Here is a 20,920-nt window from a genome sequence, read left to right as displayed (position 1 = left end):
TAGTCCTATTAACATCACAAGGGTCTTAAATTGGAATTTTGTGATTTCAACTTCTAGAATATAACATATAGATAATCCTATTAACTTCTAGCACCATTTATATGTCACACATTAATTCTATTTTTTGATATGATATCATGATAATATCAATCATATTATCAATTTATGTTGATCTAAGTAGAAGAAGCTTTAAGTCATTTAAGTATAATATCTTGAATTTGGTATCTAAACTCATATAATATTGTTGAGAGAAATTCTTGCCAAATTAGGTATTAAACTATCAAGCCAGCAGATACTTTGGCAAACCAGAATATTAGCTCGAATTGTGTTTTAATTCCAATTTATTTAGATCGAAATTTAAATTGTTGGAAACTTTACAAGTAGTCATTCAATTAAATTCCCAAAATATGATATTGGATATAACCCTATCCTATTCCTAAAGAATTAATATTTTTAGAATGTATAATTGTACTTCCCAAAAAGTATTGTTTATAAGAATTTAGTGAAACCTTACACTTAAAGATAACAACAAGGAGGACGGGTATGAGTAATGCTTTCATGTACCCATATTCATACTATTTGTAGGTATCCATACTAGTAACATGTACACGTGAGTACTCCAAATATTTTAAAGTTTAACTATAATATTTATATATTTTGTAATAATTAATATATAAAATTATTATTAAAAGAAGAATAAAATTTATGTAGATATTAAATTTCATGTTCTCTTTCGATGTAATATTAAATTTATTTTTATATTTTAATCACTAAATTTCACTATAAATATAATAAAATAAATAATATAATTATAAAATAAAATTTTATAAATATGCAATTATCCTCGGGTGGATATTATGATACTCACTTCAATCCATATACTATTTTTACGGGTAATCGTTATTGATATTTTTACAAGCACCCACGAGTCAAATATTTTTGTCATCTTTAATTCCACCACTAGATAAACACATTCTTCATTATTTTAATTAAATATGTCAATCATCATTCTTACACAATAATAGTTATTGTTGGTGATTGAGAAAGTTTAAAGGCTAGATGTAGAAAATAGCCTTGAGTTCATAATTTATTTAATAAATATGTATCTTATGTGTCTTTCCATGCAAATGATGCGATTACCTCCCACAACCTTGAAAGGGTTTTTATGATTGTTTATTTGGGTCACGCATTTTCCTTCTTTTGTCCATTTATTATTAATTAATAAATAATATGAGAAAAAATGGTTGAACTACTCCGTAGTCATTAACTCCTTTTTAATTTTAAGCATCTAAGTGATCCTTTGGGTGTTGTCAAAGATTATGAAGGAAAAATGGTATATTTTGATTTGAAATAGTGTATTTCACCATTTTTATAAATAAAAAAAGCCAAGGAATACATTTCTCAATTTTCAAATATAAATTATTATTTTTTTATAATTTTTTTTATTTAGTTGTCTTTCTCATAGTTCAAGACAATAATTCTTCATTAATTATATAATTACTTTCATTATTGTGGATGAAGAAAAAATAATTATAGATTAAAAGGGAGAGATGAATTGAGAACAGTATAAAAAAGAAGAAAATCAATTTTGTTAAAAAATAGTAATTTCTTTGTTTGTTTGTACAAAAAAAACCTCACACTTATAAATAAACTAACAATATGAGCAAATTTGTGGCCATGAATTTTAACTTTATTCATCATTATGAATTTTAAATCTTATGCATGAGAGTCATGGTGGGACCACATATTTAGGAGATCATGATTCATCGACACATCATAATGCACTTGATTGGGACCCCTTGCTTTTGTAACTCTCTCGGTAACTTTTCTCTTTTCCCAATTATCACACATTTAAACCTACTCAATGTACAAGCTGAATAGTAAGTAACATAGGAAATATTCAAAAAACAATAATGCACCAAAAACCTTAATTTAAGAGAGTTATTAATTACCAAGAAATATAAATATAAAATATAAGATTTCTGAAAAATAATTTGGGAAAATACATTTTCAGCTTTAAAGCATTAAAGTTTGTGTTATTGGTAGTTGGTTCTGTATTCCTTAGCAATATAATTGCTTTATCTTCAAACTCATGCATCCAACCACACAAAAATTTCAAATAAGTTGCTAAGAAAAATATGGAAATTATGAAAACGACAAGAAGATATTTAATGGTGAAATGAGCAATGAGATCCCTCCACCCGTTCTGGTCTATCATCATCATCATCCACCTTTTTCTTCTTCTTTTCTTTATTATTATTTATTATTAAAAAAGCAATTAATTTAAGCTTTGTTGAAGAAAACGTTTCCCCATTTTTCAGCTGTTAGTATCTTCTGACACACCTTGATTGCATTTTTCAATATACATATATATATTATATAGATTTCATAGCACGTACATAACCCTTCTTTCTCTCTCAAAAGTTCTTTGTTGCTCTTCAAAGGGTGCTCAAATGATTTGAAAATAAAGGGTCAAATCAAATCAAAACAATTTGCCATGTTTTGATCTATTGGCAGGTACTCCTCTTAAAAAAGAAAATCCATTGAAAACATGTTAACTTCATAGCTCTCTTCAATTTCCCCTACCCATAATTTCATATAATAAAAAAAGTATTTTTTATGGTCATAAATGTGTTGATAATGAAGTGAATAAAGATGGGTATCCTTTTCTCTAGTTTTTCTTAACCATATCTCTCTTCAACTCTTATTTTTTTTTACCCTTTTCAGTTAGTGTGGAATTGCAGAAGATTTTGGTTCTGACATAGAGCTTTCCTCTTTGTAAGTTGAAAGGACTAATCATCAAATCCCAACAAAGATACATAGATAGATGATAGATCTCATCATAAGCATGTGTGTTGTGACAGGTGAGTTTATGTGATGCATCTATATGTCCTTCCTTTGATGTTATATATGTTTTAAGTTACATAACTAACTGTTATTGCTTTGGTGGGTGAAACTAACTGTGCGTGTGTTTCTTTGTCTATGTCTCTCTCTATATCTATCTCTTTTGTGTGTCTAAATATCCATTCTTCATATGTTTTGGGTCATTGTTATTGAAATTCTCTTTTTCTTTGCAGTTCAGTGATGTTTATGAAGCACGTGTACACTCTAATATCCCTCTCACCAGGTATATATCTATATGACTATACCATTTCATTCACTAACATATAAATAATATGAACCTCTCCATTTTCAACTTCACTATCTTCACTTCTTCACATATTTCCTTTGTTCTTGCTTCTCTTTCAATTTTTCTCTCTAAGCTCATGGGTTATAGGAAGATGGAATTTGTTGATTAATTATGTAAATCCACCCATAAAGTAATAATTTCATTTCATCTATAACTTAATTAGGAATAAGTGAAATTGGACATGATATACATATCGAAGGGATTTATAATTTCTTGAATTTCATTGTTTTTTCCCTCAGGATCATTCTTTTGAGAAGACTATATCACCGGCTGGAGAGATATTGAGATCGATTTAGCATCAATTATTGAGAAACTTTTGATGGGTTGATCCACAAATAATCATACAAAGATAATTTATCACAAAGTTGAAGGTAGGTACAGCACAAATAGTATACATATTTTTTATAAAAGAAATATTACTCAAAGAAGAGTACCAGATACACTGGATGTGTAGATGGAAGATATATAATTATATTTATATATCTATTCATAAACATAATTATAGTATATATATATATATTTTCTATAATTATATTTACAAATAGATGTATGTAAAATTAAACTACCTTCATTTTGAATTTTTTTTTCATTTATTTGTCCCATTTAAAATTTAAATGTTGCATTAATTGTTATGTTTCACATTTATTCTTATTCAAAAAATGAAAAGAGAAAAATGACATATTAAAATAAAAAATACAACAAATATCATATAAATCAACATAATCATTATATTTCTTAATAGACATACTTTTATAATGAGAGATATATAGATAATATTTTTTTGTGTTTGGAGATGTAGGTTTAGGGTATGTATATGTAAATGTTTGATGTGAAATATGAAAGGGTATAGGCCAACTAACATACTAGTCTTTTTTCAGTGAAGTAACAAACACATTCTTTTACTCAAAATCGATGGGGACATACTATCATGGTAATTCTGAAATCCAAGGTGCTAGTGCTGATGGACTTCAAACACTAGTTCTCATGAATCCTGGCTATATCCACTACTCTGACGCGCCGCCGCAGACACCACTTTCTCATTCCCCCAGCAACCTTGTTTTCCTCAACAACAATAATAACAACAACTTCAACCCTCACGCGCCACCACCACCCTCTCACCACACACAACAATTTGTTGGCATCCCTCTCTCCGCCACAGCTGCTTCCTCACAAGACCTTAACCACCACTCCTTGCACCCCCACCACCATGATGTGTCGGCTTTGCATGGCTTCATGTCGCCTCGCATGCAGTACAACCTTTGGAACACAATTGACCCCAACTCGACGGCGCGTGAAACTCCACGCGCTCAGCAGGGACTGTCCCTGAGTCTTTCTTCCCAGCAGGCTGGGTTCGGGTCATTCCTGGTAGACCGTGACATCCCACCGACGCAGGGTCAGGCGACGGCTATGTCTAGCGATGATATTCGCGGCGGCTCGCCCTCACCGGGAACCATGAATGGTGGCGCTACAAGCATTCAAAGTGTACTACTGAGTTCAAAGTATTTGAATGCAGCACATGAGCTTTTGGATGAGGTGGTGAATGTGAACAATGGTATTAATAATGAATTGGCAAAGAAGAGTGGTGGTGGTGGTGGTGGGAACAAGGTGGTTGGAGAGTGTTCTGGTGCAGTTAGTGGAGAAGGTGGTGGTTCAATTGGTGGAGAGAATAGTGGGAAACGTAGCACTGATTTATCAAATGCAGAAAGACAAGAAATTCAGATGAAGAAGGCTAAGCTAATCAGCATGCTTGATGAGGTATTTATTATCTTGCTTGTTCACTTTAGTTAGTGTTTTTGCATGCTCTTAATGAGTAATAATACTCTTTTTAACTCAACCTAAATTTTTTATTATTTTTTAAATCCTTTAGATAGTAATTTTGTTTCTTCGGATTCTTATCCTAAAATATTTGAAGTCGGTTCAGATTCTCTAATACCAAAATATGAATAAATGAGAATATTTTTATTAATAAACTTACAATTATGATCGTTAATTTTTTTTTACAACATGTCACTATCTTTATTGTTAAGATTACAAAATTGTCAATTTACAGATAGACTCTTTGTATTATCTATAAACTTGTTTCCTGTATTAATTTTATAGTATTTTTAAGAATCAAATTGTTTGATTGTATACAAAATAAAACATCAAATTAACTTTTTATAATCTCATAGATCATATTAATCATGATATAATTTCTTTTGACTAGATTGACATTTTACGCATTTTACGCATTTATTTTTATTTCTAAATTACTAATACTATGTTATTTTCAATACATATATGTTAAAAATTCAACATAACATCAAATGTATCCCTATTTTGATGTTAGACAAATAATTTACATACAGACTATTCGAATGTTAGGATAAACAAAGCAATCATGTAACTAAGTCCACAGCATAATAAACTTTTGATGGATCAAGATTAATGTTATATGGGTCAAGATTTTTAGTCCACAGCTATAATACACTTTTTATGGTCTCTACAACTATAAATATGTAATTCCAATCACATCAACCCATTTTCTGCAATTATGTGCAGCAATAATAACACATGCAAACATAACCTGAATTTAAAACCATTATATGTACCACTCACCCATCCAGAGTCTATGCTTATACCAAATCATTCTATCATTTTTTTTTGGATAATATGACTTTGGTCTCGCATTCTTTTATATATAATTTCTATATGGAGCAAGATTTATTATATACCCTGCACCATGAATTCTAGTGAAGTATATACATCAAATGTATATAAGTATTGCTGACAATGCAATAGATAAGAATTGTAAGGTATATAAGCTTTTCTACATTGAATTTTACTTAGTTGATTCTTAATGTTCTGCTTTTGTTGTTTTGTATTGTTGGTTATTGAAGGTGGAACAAAGGTATAGACAATACCATCACCAAATGGAGATTGTAGTTTCCTCATTTGAACAAGCTGCAGGGATTGAATCAGCAAGAACTTACACTTCTCTTGCATTGCAAACAATTTCGAGGCAATTTCGGTGTTTGAAAGATGCCATAACATGTCAAATTCGAGCTGCGAATAAGAGCTTAGGAGAAGAAGATTGCTTTGGAGGTAAAATTGAAGGTTCTAGGCTCAAATATGTAGACAATCATCTAAGGCAACAAAGAACTCTTCAACAATTGGGTATGATCCAACACAATGCTTGGAGACCCCAGAGAGGTTTGCCAGAAAGATCAGTTTCTGTTCTTCGTGCTTGGCTCTTCGAACATTTTCTCCATCCGTAAGCATATTCAAGATATTCCTGAACATCATATTTTTCGAATTCTGACCAATACTTAATCATTTTCGTATTCTCACACTAATTTTTTTACATGTTGACATTGTTGTCCCAAAAAATATGTCATAATTATAAGTGACTAATTGATTTAAGTCTTCGATAACTAACCAGTGATGGTGTTTCTTGTCCAAAGATAATTTACTACATAGGATTGCTGCATATTTTTTTGTGAAAGCATACCTCTTCATTGTTCCACTATTTACTGCTGAATAATGATGTATAATCACTTTGTTTTATACTTTTATATATAATGCTGCTTAATGATTTAGTCTTTAACCATTAATACATGGCATAAATTCTAGTATTGACCATCATATTTTTGTTTAACATTCTTGATATTTTAGATTATTGTGCTCAAAGTACTGAGTTTTGGTTTCAGCTATCCCAAGGATTCAGATAAACACATGCTTGCAAAACAAACAGGACTTACCAGGAGCCAAGTAAGCAATAATCTTAACTCTTATGAATGGTTGTTTCTTTAAATTTTTTGCATAGATCATGCTAATGAGGTGTGGAATGTAACAGGTTTCAAATTGGTTTATAAATGCTCGAGTTCGGCTTTGGAAGCCAATGGTAGAAGAAATGTACATGGAGGAGATGAAGGAGAATGAACAGAATAATGGTTCTGATGAAAAATCAAGCAAGAGCAATGAAGACAAAGGACCAAGCAATGAAAATGAACCTAAAAACTTCAATCCCAAACATGTTTCTAAGAGCCAGAACAACCCAATAGTTTCAGTTGAGGAAAGTGTTAGAAACCAATCAGGACTCAGCTTCAATATTGGGTCATCAGAGCTAGATGGTATCACACAACAAAGTCCTAAGAAAGCTAGGAACCATGAAATTATGCATTCACCAAATAGTGTTCCTTCAATGAACATAGATATCAAGCCCAATGAGCAGATTTCAATGAAATTTGGTGACGAAAGACAAGGCAGAGATGAGTACTCTTTTATGGGAAACCAAACAAACTTCATTGGTGGTTTTGGACAATACCCTATTGGTGATATTGGTAGGTTTGATGCAGAACAATTTACTCCAAGGTTTCAAGGTAATGGTGTTTCACTCACACTTGGTCTTGATTCCTTACCAGGAACACATCAAAATTTTCTACCAAACCAAAGCATTCAACTTGGAAGAAGCATGGATATTAGTGAACCAAATGAGTTTGGTGCAATAAACACTTCCCCTTCTCATTCTAATGCTGCATTTGAGAATATCAACATGCAAAACCCAAAGAGGTTTGAAGCACAATTGTTGCCAGATTTTGTGGCCTAAATAAGATATTGAAGTGGTAGCACACACTTTTTATGGGTTGCTCACAATTTCTTCTAATCTCCTTGATTATGTTGGGGAGTGATGGAAAATTGTAGTGTAAAGAAAGAATGAATTTTACTTTAGTATAGATTTATACCATGCATAGAACCATTTGAGTTCCTAGATAGAAGGGTTAGGGGATTTGAGAGTATATGGTTGAGGTTGTATATTATTTTTGCAAATTCTGAAGGTGGGATACATGGGTTTATATGTTATAAAGCTTAATTTGGTAAAGACCAATATATCTTTGATTGGAAATATATGTTGTTATATTTTGCATATTCTCTGTCAGAAACCAAAACCAATAATAACCTTATTTTTTGAAGAACTATGTGGAGATTTGAATAACTGAAAAATATTGTAGTTTTTCTAAAAGGGTGTAATTACCCAAACCATGTATAATTGAATAATATTGTAGTTTTGGCCTAGACATGAGAATTCTTATGTTTAAGTTGTTACTAACGATTTATTCAATTCTTATATGTACTGTTTTGTTTTATATATGTCACTCCTAACTATCCATTGCCCCTCACTTTCATTTTCTGAATACCTGAATGGTTTAGAGGATTTATTCTTAGGTTATCAATGTCATCATCCCAATCTTCATGGCCTTTCATACTTATTAGAAGACAGTCTTTATAGTTATGTCATACGCTATGACAATCAACAAATCGCAAGGCCAATTATTAGAGAGTGTGGAGTTGTATTTACCTAGACCAGTATTTAGTCATGGTCAGTTGTATGTAGCTGTTTCAAGAGTAGAGAGCAAAAAGGGATTGAAGATATTGATACATGACAAAGATGGTAAACTATTGAAGACAACGACAAATGTCATTTATAAAGAAGTTTTCCAAAATCTTTAACATGTATTCTACAACTTCTTTTACATCACGTTTGAAATATTTATTTCTAATTATTACATATTTCTAAAATAACAAATTCAATATGATATGAATGTACAATAGCTTCACATCAACAATCAAAATAAACAAAGCAAGGTTTATAAGTTAATTTTTAGTCACATTCTGCTTTTAAAAACCAACATGCAAATTTCCATCTAAATTTATTCAACTTTTCCTAACATGTTTGCTTTTCTAACATTACAGGTTCAATATCATTTCATTGTACCACCATCTTTACATTAGCAATGGATTACTGCAAAACATGTTTTAGTATGTATTCCTCAATCACATTTCATTTAACAAGTTATGCAATCACTTTATAATTAAATTCATGCAATACATATTATTACCTGTGTGAACGCATGGGTCTCCTACTAGTTTATTAAGAAAACAAGTTTTTAAATAAAGAAAAGCAATTGTGACGGCGACATAATTGTTTGGTTGCATAATGCATTATTGTGAGAAATAAGAACAATTAATATGAGTCATTGAAATTTATTTGAATGGTTAAGATTAAAAAGTACATGCACATCATTTTTAAAAATTATTATATTATCAATAACTAACTTTTAATCATAATCATTCACGTATGATTGTAAGGTCCAGATTTATTGTTATCATTAGTGCGACTTAAGTGATTAAATTCCTCATATAAAAACTATAATAACAATAAATCTGGGTCTTACAATCATACGTGGATGATTAAGATTAAAAATTAATTATTAGTCACATGATACTCATGTATATATATCTTTTAATTTTGACCATTCAAATAAGATCCAATGCTCCATATCAACTATTATCATTTCTCATAATAACAAATGTTCTCACTTGAGTCACTATATATATATAAAGAACTAGGGGTGAGCATGGACTGAGTAAGACTTGTACCTTACCCGACCGGATCAACCTTTGAACTCGAACCCGACATTAGACTTAATTAAATATAATGCATATCTCTTTTTAGAAAAATTCGTCTCAATGTTATTTATTATTATGGATATGTAATTTGACAAATGAAATGATATGTGTATATATATATATATATATATATATATATGTATATGTAATGAAAAGCTTATAGAATCAATAATACTTTTGGCCAAAGATATGTCATTATTGCGTATACAATTAAATAGATACACATACAATAGGAATGACAATGATGCAGGTTGGGGTTGGGATTGTGCTTATCCAACCCGAACCCGAAATTCAAAACTCGAACCCGAATTAAGCGAGATTGAAAATAATGATATCATCCCTAAATCTGTTGGGTTTTAGGTAACCCGAACCCAATGGGAACCCGATCAAAACATGTATTTATATGTATATGAGTTTTTTATATATGTATTTATATGTAATATTATAATTTTATATATATTAATCAGGTTCAGGACGATTTTAGCGTATGGTATTAACTATACCAAACCCGAACCCGAAAGTTGAACTCAGGTAAAACTCGAACTCAATCACGTAGTCTTTTCCACATAAATTTGTGTTGGGTTCGAGCGGGTACCCACAAGTTCAGTTTTAATTGTCATCCCTAACATACAAACATGATGAGTGAATGACCTTGAGATGGGTCGGGTCGGATCATATTTGTCCTCTACCCAGTCCTAAACATCGATTGAGACTAAATTTTGAACCTGAACTTGACCCTAAACTCGATGAGACCCAATCCTATTCGAACCTGATCATGATCAGGTCATATATGGTGATATGATCGGATCAAGTCTTGCTCACCCCTATAGGTAACGATTCACATGAGAACAATGTGCTATTGTGAAACATTAGAGCAATTGATATGGATTATTGGATCTTATTTAAATGATCAAGATTAAAAGATATAGTCAATAACTAACTTTAAATCATAATCATCCATTCTAGTTGTAAGACTCATTTTTATTGTTCTGAATAGTGTTTTCATGCTTAACTCACTGAATTGGGCCAAGTCCATTTCACTTGGACATGAATTGTATGTCTAATTTTATTTATCTGAAATGATCATTAAAAAATATTAGGACCGAGTCTTCCTCTAATATATCACGTTTAAAAAACTTAATCATTTACCAATTATGAAAAAAATAATATAAATGTTCTTTTGTATTAATAGTGATGGTCAGTATCGAATGTCCGGTAGAATGGAAGAGATCGGAACTCCTGTTCGGAATATCGTCTAGACTTACTGGGGGAGATACTTGAAAAGGTTCTCTGACCATCAAGTGACTAAAGTGTTTTAGAAAGAGAGAGAGTAAATAAGAGAAAAGATAGAGGAATAACAATAAGTGTAACAATAAATGAGGGAATGTGAATTAATTATACTCCTTGTGTGGGATGCTCTGTTTATAGAGTCTAAAGATCGTCGACATGACACTCAACTATTCGTCAGAGCCTAGCGGGTACAATTGGGACATGTTAGGTTGTCCTTGCTCCATTTGTAGATCTTCATTTGACAAATTGTTGGGGTAAGGTAGAATATGTAGGCGGCGAGGCAGGTGGAATGTCAATCAGCATTAAAGGCATTTGTGGCGCATTAATGAAGAAGTCAGAGGTATTAATGATGTGCTAGAGGCATTAAAGATGCGCTAGGAGCATTTATGGTGCTTACAGCGAGTCTTAGCCACCCATGGCGGGTAAACAATGGTAAGCTTAGACACAGGCACGCACCCAGGGCGGGCTAGGAAACACTCGGATTTATCCGGGATGAAACAGTTGCCCCAATCTATTGGGTCGGTCGAAAGCGGACCGAGTTGGTAGACACGGGATGTTCCTAGGGGTGGCAATATGGGCCAGCCCGGCCCGGCCTGGCCCGCCTTTGGCCTGTCCGAATATGGGCTGGCCCGGCCCGGCCCTTATTGTTAAAAGGGCTCAAAATGCCAGCCCGCCCCATATTTGGCTGGGCTGGCATGCCGGCGGGCTGGCCCGTTTTGTTTTTTTTAAAACCACATTAAAGCTTTTAGACAAAAATAAATAATTCAAACAATTCATAAATGTCTTTTAAAACAAAAAATCACAAAGAAAAGACACAATCTCATAATAACATATTGCATTAGTACAAAACTTGTAAGTTCTAAACAATAAACTACCATGGTCTTAAATTTTTAGACTCCCAGTTCACAATAGAGCTTATAACTCCTAAATTATAAAAAGTGTATAAGAATCAGAACTATTGTATTATAAATCAATCACAATAAAATATATATATTACTCAATTTAATTTGAATCCGGCTACATTAAAAATATAAATTGAAACTCAGTCGAATTCAATTAATTTTCCAAAAGGAATCAAAATCGATAGTTCTATTTGAGTTTCCAATTTTCCATTTCAATTAATTAAATTTTTAAATTTGATTCAAACACCCCTAAATGTTTATCTCATAACAAGTACAATAATTAGATAAGAGTGAAGATAATAGATAACTATATGATGAGATATTAAATGTTCATTTTACAAAGAGAAAGAAGAATTATATGCTTAAGCATCCAAACATAAGTTAAAATTGTAAAAGTTTAATCTTAATTGCAATGAGCAACATGATATATAAATGAACTTTAATCCTAATGTTGGCCCGCCGAGCCAACCAGGCCCTCCATGGCCCGTCTAAAAAACGGGCTTCCAAAACGGGTTGAATACGGGCTTTTGGGCTAAAACCCTCAGCCCGGCTCGCTAAAAACACCTATCCGAATGGGCTGGCCCGTCGGGCCAAGCCCATTTTCCCATCCCTAGATGTTCCGATATAATGGATTAGGGTAGCATCTAGGTATAGGAGTAGGTCATGATGGCTATTTGTCCTCTTCGAACATGTGGAGGGACGCTTAGCGTTCTGTCTGAAATCTTGGAATCACCAACCGACGCATTTTCTCATTTCAGGTCTACTGTCTATTGGGCAACTGTTGGACCCCTCTTGAGTGATTTTGGATGGGTAGATGCATTTTTGGGTTAGGCCTCTAGGAGATCTAGGCTTGGGTCATTCCTTATAAATAGGGGTTCTCTTCTTCTATGTTCTCCATTCAGTTTACTCGCGATTTTTCTTGCCGAATTTGTGATCATTTATGAATCCGTGCGAATTTTCCTTCCTTCTAGAGGCTTCCTTCCTTTTAACCGGTAATTCCTCATTCCTCTTTTTACTTCTTTAATTATGCCCGGTGGATACTCTAGTTCTGACGTGCTAAAGATCTTGTCTGAACCTCCAACAATCTTTACTACCCTCATTTCTTGTCACCGAAGGTGCCTGTCTATACAAGGGCGACCTCCACAACTGTCTCTTCCTACCCTTTTCTGCGACCTGAGGGGGAAAAAGGGTATGGATGAGGTTGGTGTCCTGGACCAGGCAACCTTTTGCAAGAAGTCGAGTCTAGTCTTGGATGGCATATCCAATTCAGAGTCTGACACTTCTTCTGGTGACAGGTCACACATGGGGAAGAACTTCGCTGATCGTGCCGACTAATACACCCTTCCGTCGGAGATGATGAGCCCATAATCTCCTTATTGGTGGGTGGATCTAGAGGTTGTTGGTAGTGCTCTTTTTATTATATGGACAAGCATCCCAATGTGGATGTGTTAGCCTACCCGACCGAAGGAACATGTTTACCAAGACTTCTTTTTGGAAAGCAACGACCAATATAACTTATATATGTACGAGTACATCTGTCGCTAGATCGGGTGAGGATGCCCTTTGATGGATGTTATGTCGAAGTGTTGCAGTACCACCAAGTTGCCTCTTCTCAACTCCATCCTAACTCTTGGGGGTTCATCCGGGCCTTCAAGATATTCTGTGAGGTCATGGAACGACCATGCACACTTCGCTTATTCTTTTGGATGATCCGGGTTGGACATAACACTAACAAAGATGAGAATGACACGGGTTGGCGTGGGTGGACATCGCTCTAGTCCCGAAATGGGTGCACTCTCTTCCAACATTTTGAGGGTTATGTGAAGGACTGGAAAACCGGGTTTTCTGGGTAACAGTCCAGGGTGGTCATCATACTTGGGCATATGGGCCTGATGGTCTGCCTCGGTTCCCGTTTTCCTAGAACGCAAGGATACACCAAACTTTTAGCTTTTAGTATGACCAATTGAATCCTCGAGAAAGGGAGGTGGCAGATGAGATGCTATATTGGATAGAGGATGTTCGGGTCATAGTATGCTATAATTTGGTCCAAGGGGATCACATTTTTGAAGCGGAAGTCGGTGAGCATCTAGATTTATGTGCTCCGTTTTTGTAGGTTTTTACAAAATCTGACTTGTTTTTTCTTCTTTTTCAGCAACTACTATGGGCGACCAATCCGACTGTTCGAGTCTCTTGAGGCGTGCCACCTTGAAGAGGAAGAGTGCTGATGTTACAAAGAAAGTGAGATTTGATTCTCCCGCCCACTCCAAATCAGTGCGAGTAGACGTTCCATCTACGGAGTCATCGAACATCTTACTGATTCGTTTAGAGCCCCCGACCAACATTGCTCCTGCCACGACTAATGAGCATCAAGTTGACTTAAACAATGAGGATAAATCTCCTCTTCGGGCCCCTACCCCTCGCTCATGAGGAGTTTCCATATGGAAAACTCTCAGTTCTAGCAATGGGAAGACATTCGCCAAGCTCTCCTACATATATCGGGTCCCAAAAGAGGTTGAGGCTAGACTGATCAACCCGAACGTTGTGAAGACCATGGATTCCATTCTCGTGGTGGAGATTTTGAGGAAATTCTGGGAAGTCGGGGTCCTAACGACTTCTTTAGCCAAGTACTTCGAAGGTGAAAGGGTATTGGCTATTCGGGTTGAAGATGACGCCCTTGCCCGCCTCCAGGAACAATACTCGGCTAATTTGCACGAGTTGGAGAATAATATGTTGAAGCCCTGAAAGTTCAGGAAGAATAGAATCTGATCGCTAGTAAGCAATTGTCGACTATGTCACTTCAACTCAAGGATGCTCGGAATTGGCTCTGTAGGCTCAAGTAGATGATGGAATGGCCCAGAGGGAGCTGGGCATTCTCAGGGAGAAATTGATGAGGGTTGAGGATGAGGAGGGTTTGGTGAAGCTTCCTGTTCTTGGTCGGGGCAATGAGGTGTCTTAGTTTTTATTTCTGTTCTTTTTGTTGATGATGTAATCGGTAGGATTTAATCCGATCTTTATGAATGAAGGAGGTTTTTCTTACTATGTTGTTTGGACTTGCTTGAATTTTTGTCTTATTAATCTATAACATTTTACATTGATCGCCATAATTTTCAAATGAACTTAAATCAATGGAAATGTTCAAACTGTGGTTATGCGGACACTCATAATTGATTTGGGATAATAATCTTAAGTAAAGACTGGTTGAAACTTATAACAAAACATTGACTGAACCAGATAGTGTTGATCGGGGTCGTATCTTCTTGACTGAATTACCAAATTGGATAACTAATGAGCATGTTCTGAGTTGAATTTTTATAACAAAGCATTATTTGGATAATATATAATGAAACATTAATAGAGCATTGAATGACAATCGGAAGATTTGACATTTGTTTCTGATTTTTGGAAACAAACTGCCGTCAAAGGGGGATTGGTCCACGCCTTTGAGAGGTATATGATTGACGACCAATGGGAGTTGGTCCTCGCTTGGGTTTTAGGATTGAACCGCCATCAAGGGGGGACAGGCCCACGCCTTTGAGGGGGGTGTATGATTGGCAACCGAGGGGACTTGGTCCTCACTTGGGTTATGGGATTGAGTCACTGTCAAAGGGGGACTGGCCCATACTTTTGAGAGGTGTATGATTGACGACCAATGGGAATTGGTCATCGCTTGGGTTTTGGGATTGAACCGCCGTCAAAAGGGGATCGGCCCACGCCTTTGAGGAGTGTATGATTGGCGACCAAGGGAACTTGGTCCTCGCTTGGGTTTTGGGATTGAACCGTCATAAAATAGGGACTAGCCCACGCCTTTGATGGGTGTATGATTGGTGATCAACGGGACTTGGTCCTCACTTGGGTTTTGGAATTGAACCACCATCAAAGGGGGACTGGCCCATGCCTTCGAGGGGTGTATGATTGGCCGCCCGTCTATGGCCCGTAAAAAACATCTGAACAATACCTCGTTAACATATAAGTTGGATTTGGTTACATCATTTGTTCAGCCAATGAAATGACTAATACATAGAATTTACATTTTTTAAGCAAAAAATTGTTGTATATTTTTTACGTTCCAAGTGTGGGGGATCTTTCTTCCTGCCAAGTCTTCAAGTTTGCAGGCCCACTTGTCGGTTTTATCAGTTACTCGGTAGGGTCTTTCCTAATTAGGTGCTAGCTTGCCTTTGGTTTTGTCGATGTCTGCCCTTCTAAGCACTAAACTGCTAGTTTCGAAGTCTCGAAGTACCACAATTACATTATACTTATCAACAGTCCTTTTTTGGTGGTGGTCTCTCTGACTCGAGCCTGATCTCTTTTTTTTCTCTATCCATTCTAGATTGTGTCTCAAGATAGCCGAGTTGGCGGCTTCACTGAATTGTAACATTCGTCAGGTGGGCTCGCTGATCTCCATCGGAACCATCGTATCGGCCCCGTAAATGAGGTTGAAAGGGTGATTCCCTGGTAGTAGAATGAGGGGTTGTGCGATAAGCTGAGAGGATGTAATGTAACTGTTCTGGCATGCTCCTTTGGCCTTGTCTAACCTTCTCTTTGCTTGACCATTTGTCTATGGATGTTTAACCGAAGTGAAATGTTGCTTAATGTGAATGACTAACAATGATTCTCCAAATTTTTGTTCTACAAATTGAGTTCCATTATCAGTGACAATCACGGTCGGTACCCCGAACCACGTGATAATGTTCCCTTAGGTGAACTTTCGGATGTTGGCTGATGTGATAGTGGATAGAGCTTCAACTTCGATCTATTTAGTGAAGTAATCGATCACCACTATCAAGAACTTGAGTTGTTTGGTTGCTTGTAGGAATGGGCCTGAGATATCCATGCCCCACCTGTAGAATGGCCAGGGGTTCGTAGTGGTTGTCAGCACTTCAGGCGGGCCCCTGTGAAGATCGACAAACAACTGGCATAGTATGAATTTCCTGGTTTAATCAGAGGCATCCTTTTCCATGGTTGGCTAGTAATATCCTGCTCATAGCACCTTCTTGGCCAGAGATGTTGCACCAAGATAGTGGCCACAACTTACCTCATGAATCTCTTGAAGGACGTACCGTGCCTTATCGGGGCCGAGGCATTTAAGCATGGGAGCAGAAAAGCCTCAGCGATACAAGCAACCATGTACTATTGTGAACAATGAACTGTGCCTAAGAAACATTTGCCTATCTTTTTGGTTGGTGGGGAGGTTGCCAATGAGCAAATACCTATTGATTGGACCAGTCCAATTGTCTGGGATCTATATCTGTTCGACTTCCATGACATTGAGTCACAAAATTGTTCCTTACACCACCGATCTATTGTTGCCCAGACTCTTCGTACTAGCCAGTTTGGGCAAGATATCCGCTTGGACATTCTGCTCCATTTGGACATGTTGGATGGAGGCTTTTCAAATTTGGCCATCAGTTCTTTAACCTTGGCTAGATATGTTCCCAATAACATATCCTTTGTTTGGTATGCACCCATAATCTGTGATACGGCGAGGTGAGAATCACTACATATGGACACCTTTTCCGCTCCGACCTCTCTGGCCAATTGTAAGCCAACAATGCATGCTTCGTGCTCGGCTTGGTTATTTGATATAGGAAAAGTGAACGTCGACGTGTGTTCATTGGTTATCCCTTGGCCATTATCCAACAAGATACCAGCTCTGCTGCCCCGAGTGTTGGATGAACCGTCGACACAGATTGTCCATATCGGCACAGGGTTATTGGGTTGCGCAGTCAAATTATGATAACTCATACTGTATATCAAATTGTGAGAGCTCATAATGTATATCAAATTATGAGAGCTCAATAGACCAAGGGATCATTTGGCCGGCTAGATCTGGCTTGTGCAGGAATTGGAAGATTGGTTGATTCGTTTTGAGTTCTTACCACCACAGGATGGGATTGAAAATACTCTCGAAGCCGTCTTGTTGCCACCAAGAGTGCATAGGCGATTTTTTCTAATTTATGATATCTAAGCTCTGGACCCTGCAAGGCCTTGCTGGTGAATTATATCAGGTGTTCACCTTCTTCACTTTCTCTAACTAGAGTGGTCGCCATGACCTCATCCATTACTGCTAAGTAGACGTACAATGTCTTAGCAAGTTCAGGCTTCGAAAGAACAGGAGGAGCAACCAAGTATTGTTTAAAGGCCTGGAAGGCTTCTTCGCAGACATCTGAACAGTCAAAAGTTTTGCTCTTTTTGAGGAGTTGAAAGAGTGGGATGAAATGATGGGTGGATGCTGGGAGGAATCTAGATAGTGCCGCCAACCGCTCATTTAACTGTTGGACCTCTTTGACCGACCGCGGGCTGCACATGCCTATAACTGCCTGACATTTTGCTGGGTTTGCCTCGATGCCTCGACTTGTTAACAGAAATCCTGAGGACTTGTCGGCTTCAACCTCGAATGTACACTTCTCCAGATTGAGGCGCATAGTAAACTTACACAACCAGCTGAAAATGGCGTCCAATATGGTTACATGGTCTTCTTCTGACACACTTTTGGCAATCATGTCGTCCATGTAGACCTCCATGTGCTTCCCGGTCTGATGCCCAAAGATAGTGTTCATCATTTTTTCATACATGCCCCTGCATTTTTTAGCTCAAAAGGCATGACCGTATAATAGTAGGCCGCCTTGGGTGTAATAAAGGCAATTTTGTCTTGATCTGGTGTATACATGGGCATCTGATTGAATCTAGAATAAGCGTCCATGAATGATAAAAATTGATACTCGGAAGAGTTGTCCACGAGGTGATCAATATTTAGGAGATGATACGGGTCTTTCGGGCACACCTTGTTCAGATCCGTATAATCCACACACATTCGCCACTTCCCATATGGTTTCTTGACCAGCACTACGTTGGATAACAGGTGGTGTACGTAATCTCTCGGCTGGACCCGACCTCTAGAAGTTTAGATATATTTCGAGTAACCTCGGTTGTCCTCTCGACACCCTTCTTCCTTTTCTTCTGGGTCATCTGTCTTGCTCTCGGGTTTGTTGTGAGTCGGTGGCAAATGATTGACGGGTCAACTCAAGCATGTCCGCAGCGGACCAAGTGAAAAGGTCCTTGTTGGTTTTCAAGCATCTAATTAACCTGGACCTTTGAGCCTCGATGAGAGTGCTGCCAATATACACCAGATTTTCCTTTAAGGGTCCAAGTTGAAGAGAAGTTTTCTCTTCCTCGAGCTGAGGACGAAATTCTCCTTCATCTGCCTTGACGCCAAGTTATACCAGGTGCACATCTCGCTGTCTTTTCTTCGGGGGTGGTGTTTGTGTTGAAGTGTGATTCGGTCAGAGGCTCATGTGATAACAACTCCTTGCGCTCTGCAGGTCTCCTTTGACAGTAGATACCCAGAGGTTAGACGATAGAAACTTCATGCACAAATGTGGAGTGGAGACCACTACTTCGAGATGATTCAATGTTAGTCGGGCGAGGATGGCGTTATAGGGAGAGCTATAATCAATGACCAGAAACTTTGCTTGTATTGTTTGGGTTAGGGGTTGCTCCCCAATAGTGAACCAAATGTCAATATAACCACGAGAAGTGATCCTTTGCCCAGTGAATCCGACCAGCTGGCCATTATAAGGCTATAGGTCTCTGTTTTTTAACTCCATTTTGGTGAACAAGTCTTGGAACATGAAATCTGTTGAGTGGTCATGGTCGACGAAAAGCCTCCCCACCTTTTTATTATTCATTTGGCGGTGATGACGAGGGGTCGTCGTGACTACGCACGACACCTTCATAATCATAGTCGTTGATTGAGATCGGGGTGTGACCCGATTCTCATGATATTGGTGAGAGTTCGAGATAGTTGCCTCCATGACCTCTCGGGCGTTCCTTTTCTAGGCTGCTCTAGAGGTGCCCCCAGCTACGAAACCACCTGATATTGTGTTGATGTCCACTAGACTCTGCTACCGTTGGTAATTGGAGCGGTATCGGTCTCCTCGGTCCCTTTTTGGAGGACGTTCCTGGTGAGTTTTGGGGGGAACGTCTCCGAGAGGGACTGGATCGACGTGGAGGTGGGGACCATCCTTGTCGGGCCCGAGCAAAGAAGTGTTGGAGGTGGTCGGCTTGAATCAGGTCTTCAATATTGTCCCGCAGTTGGGTACACTCTTCTGTGTCATGCCAAAAAAAGATGTGGGAATCACAGTACTTGGAGCGGTCCTAGGTCCCCAACTTTCTCCCAGGGTTGGGCTTGGGGAGCTGGACTAGATGAATGGCCATAACCTCTTGCAGGATCCTGGTGTGACTGGCATTGAGGGAGGGTGTAGGAAGTGTATTTGGGTTTTTTGGGTTTTTGGGGTGGTTCATCTCGAGGGTCGTCATGTGTTTTTGGTCATTTGGCTTCCCGTGAGGGGAGTTGATATTCTCTATGTTCAAAGGATAGGCGGGTGGGATGGGTTTCCTCTATATTAATGAACTGTTGGGCCTTGGATCGAAGAACTTCCATGGTGAGGTCTGAGTACTTGCCTAATTCTTGTCTGAAGAGGCTGTCATGTAGTCATGTCACCAGGATATGTACTGCCACCTCTTGGCTCAAGGTGCATACTCTCGTGGCCTCCTTGTTAAACCTGTCTAGATAAGCCCGATGAGGTTCATATGGTTCCTATCATAAACCAGACAGGGTGTATGAAGAGCGGGGTTGTTCTTTGCTTGTTGTGAACTGGACGTTGAATCCGTTAGCGAGAATGGTCCATTGATCAATACTATTCGATGTCAGTCGCCCCATGGAAGAGCATAGAGGCCTCAAAGGCGTCTAAGTGATCTTGTGGGTCAGTGGTCCCAACGTACTTGTCGTTGTTGCTTGGGCGGTTAGATGTTTAGGGAGTGGTGAAGACATGATTACTTCACTGAAAGGGTGTCTTGCTCATGAGGAGCTATAGTTAGAGGGATAGGTTATCTGGGTGGTTTTTGTGTTTGGGGGCTCGTAGCCTGTAAGCTTCAGCCGACTCTACGGAGTGCTCATCGACAACTGGTTGCGAGGGTCTGTTACTAGGTTCATGTTTGTGTTAGCGAAGCTCGACTAACCGTTGGCCCTATTGTTGGATGATCTGGCCTTGAGTTTAGATCATTTGGAGTTGTTGGGTAGTAGGTGCTT

General features: G+C 37.4%; 1 protein-coding gene across 4 annotated transcripts; it reads left to right on the top strand.

Annotated features, from left to right (window-relative positions):
- On the top strand, window positions 2,295–8,063 carry LOC109334427 (BEL1-like homeodomain protein 1). 4 transcript variants are annotated; one of them, XM_019570206.1, is made up of 8 exons: window positions 2,295–2,517; window positions 2,745–2,864; window positions 3,078–3,127; window positions 3,430–3,561; window positions 4,069–4,945; window positions 6,070–6,443; window positions 6,880–6,940; window positions 7,026–8,063. In XM_019570206.1, exons 5-8 carry the CDS (start codon window positions 4,103–4,105, stop codon window positions 7,776–7,778), a joined length of 2,031 nt encoding a protein of 676 aa, XP_019425751.1. In that variant the 5' UTR covers window positions 2,295–2,517; window positions 2,745–2,864; window positions 3,078–3,127; window positions 3,430–3,561; window positions 4,069–4,102; the 3' UTR covers window positions 7,779–8,063. The 4 variants fall into 4 exon arrangements, with proteins under 4 accessions (XP_019425751.1, XP_019425750.1, XP_019425753.1 ...); XM_019570205.1 differs by having other exon boundaries at window positions 2,728–2,864; XM_019570208.1 differs by lacking the exon at window positions 2,745–2,864.

This window comes from Lupinus angustifolius, chromosome LG19 (genome assembly GCF_001865875.1).
Source record: "Lupinus angustifolius cultivar Tanjil chromosome LG19, LupAngTanjil_v1.0, whole genome shotgun sequence".
NCBI classification, from domain to species: domain Eukaryota; kingdom Viridiplantae; phylum Streptophyta; class Magnoliopsida; order Fabales; family Fabaceae; genus Lupinus; species Lupinus angustifolius.
Note: the sequence above shows the minus strand (reverse complement) of the source record. Positions and strands in the feature narration are given on the sequence as shown.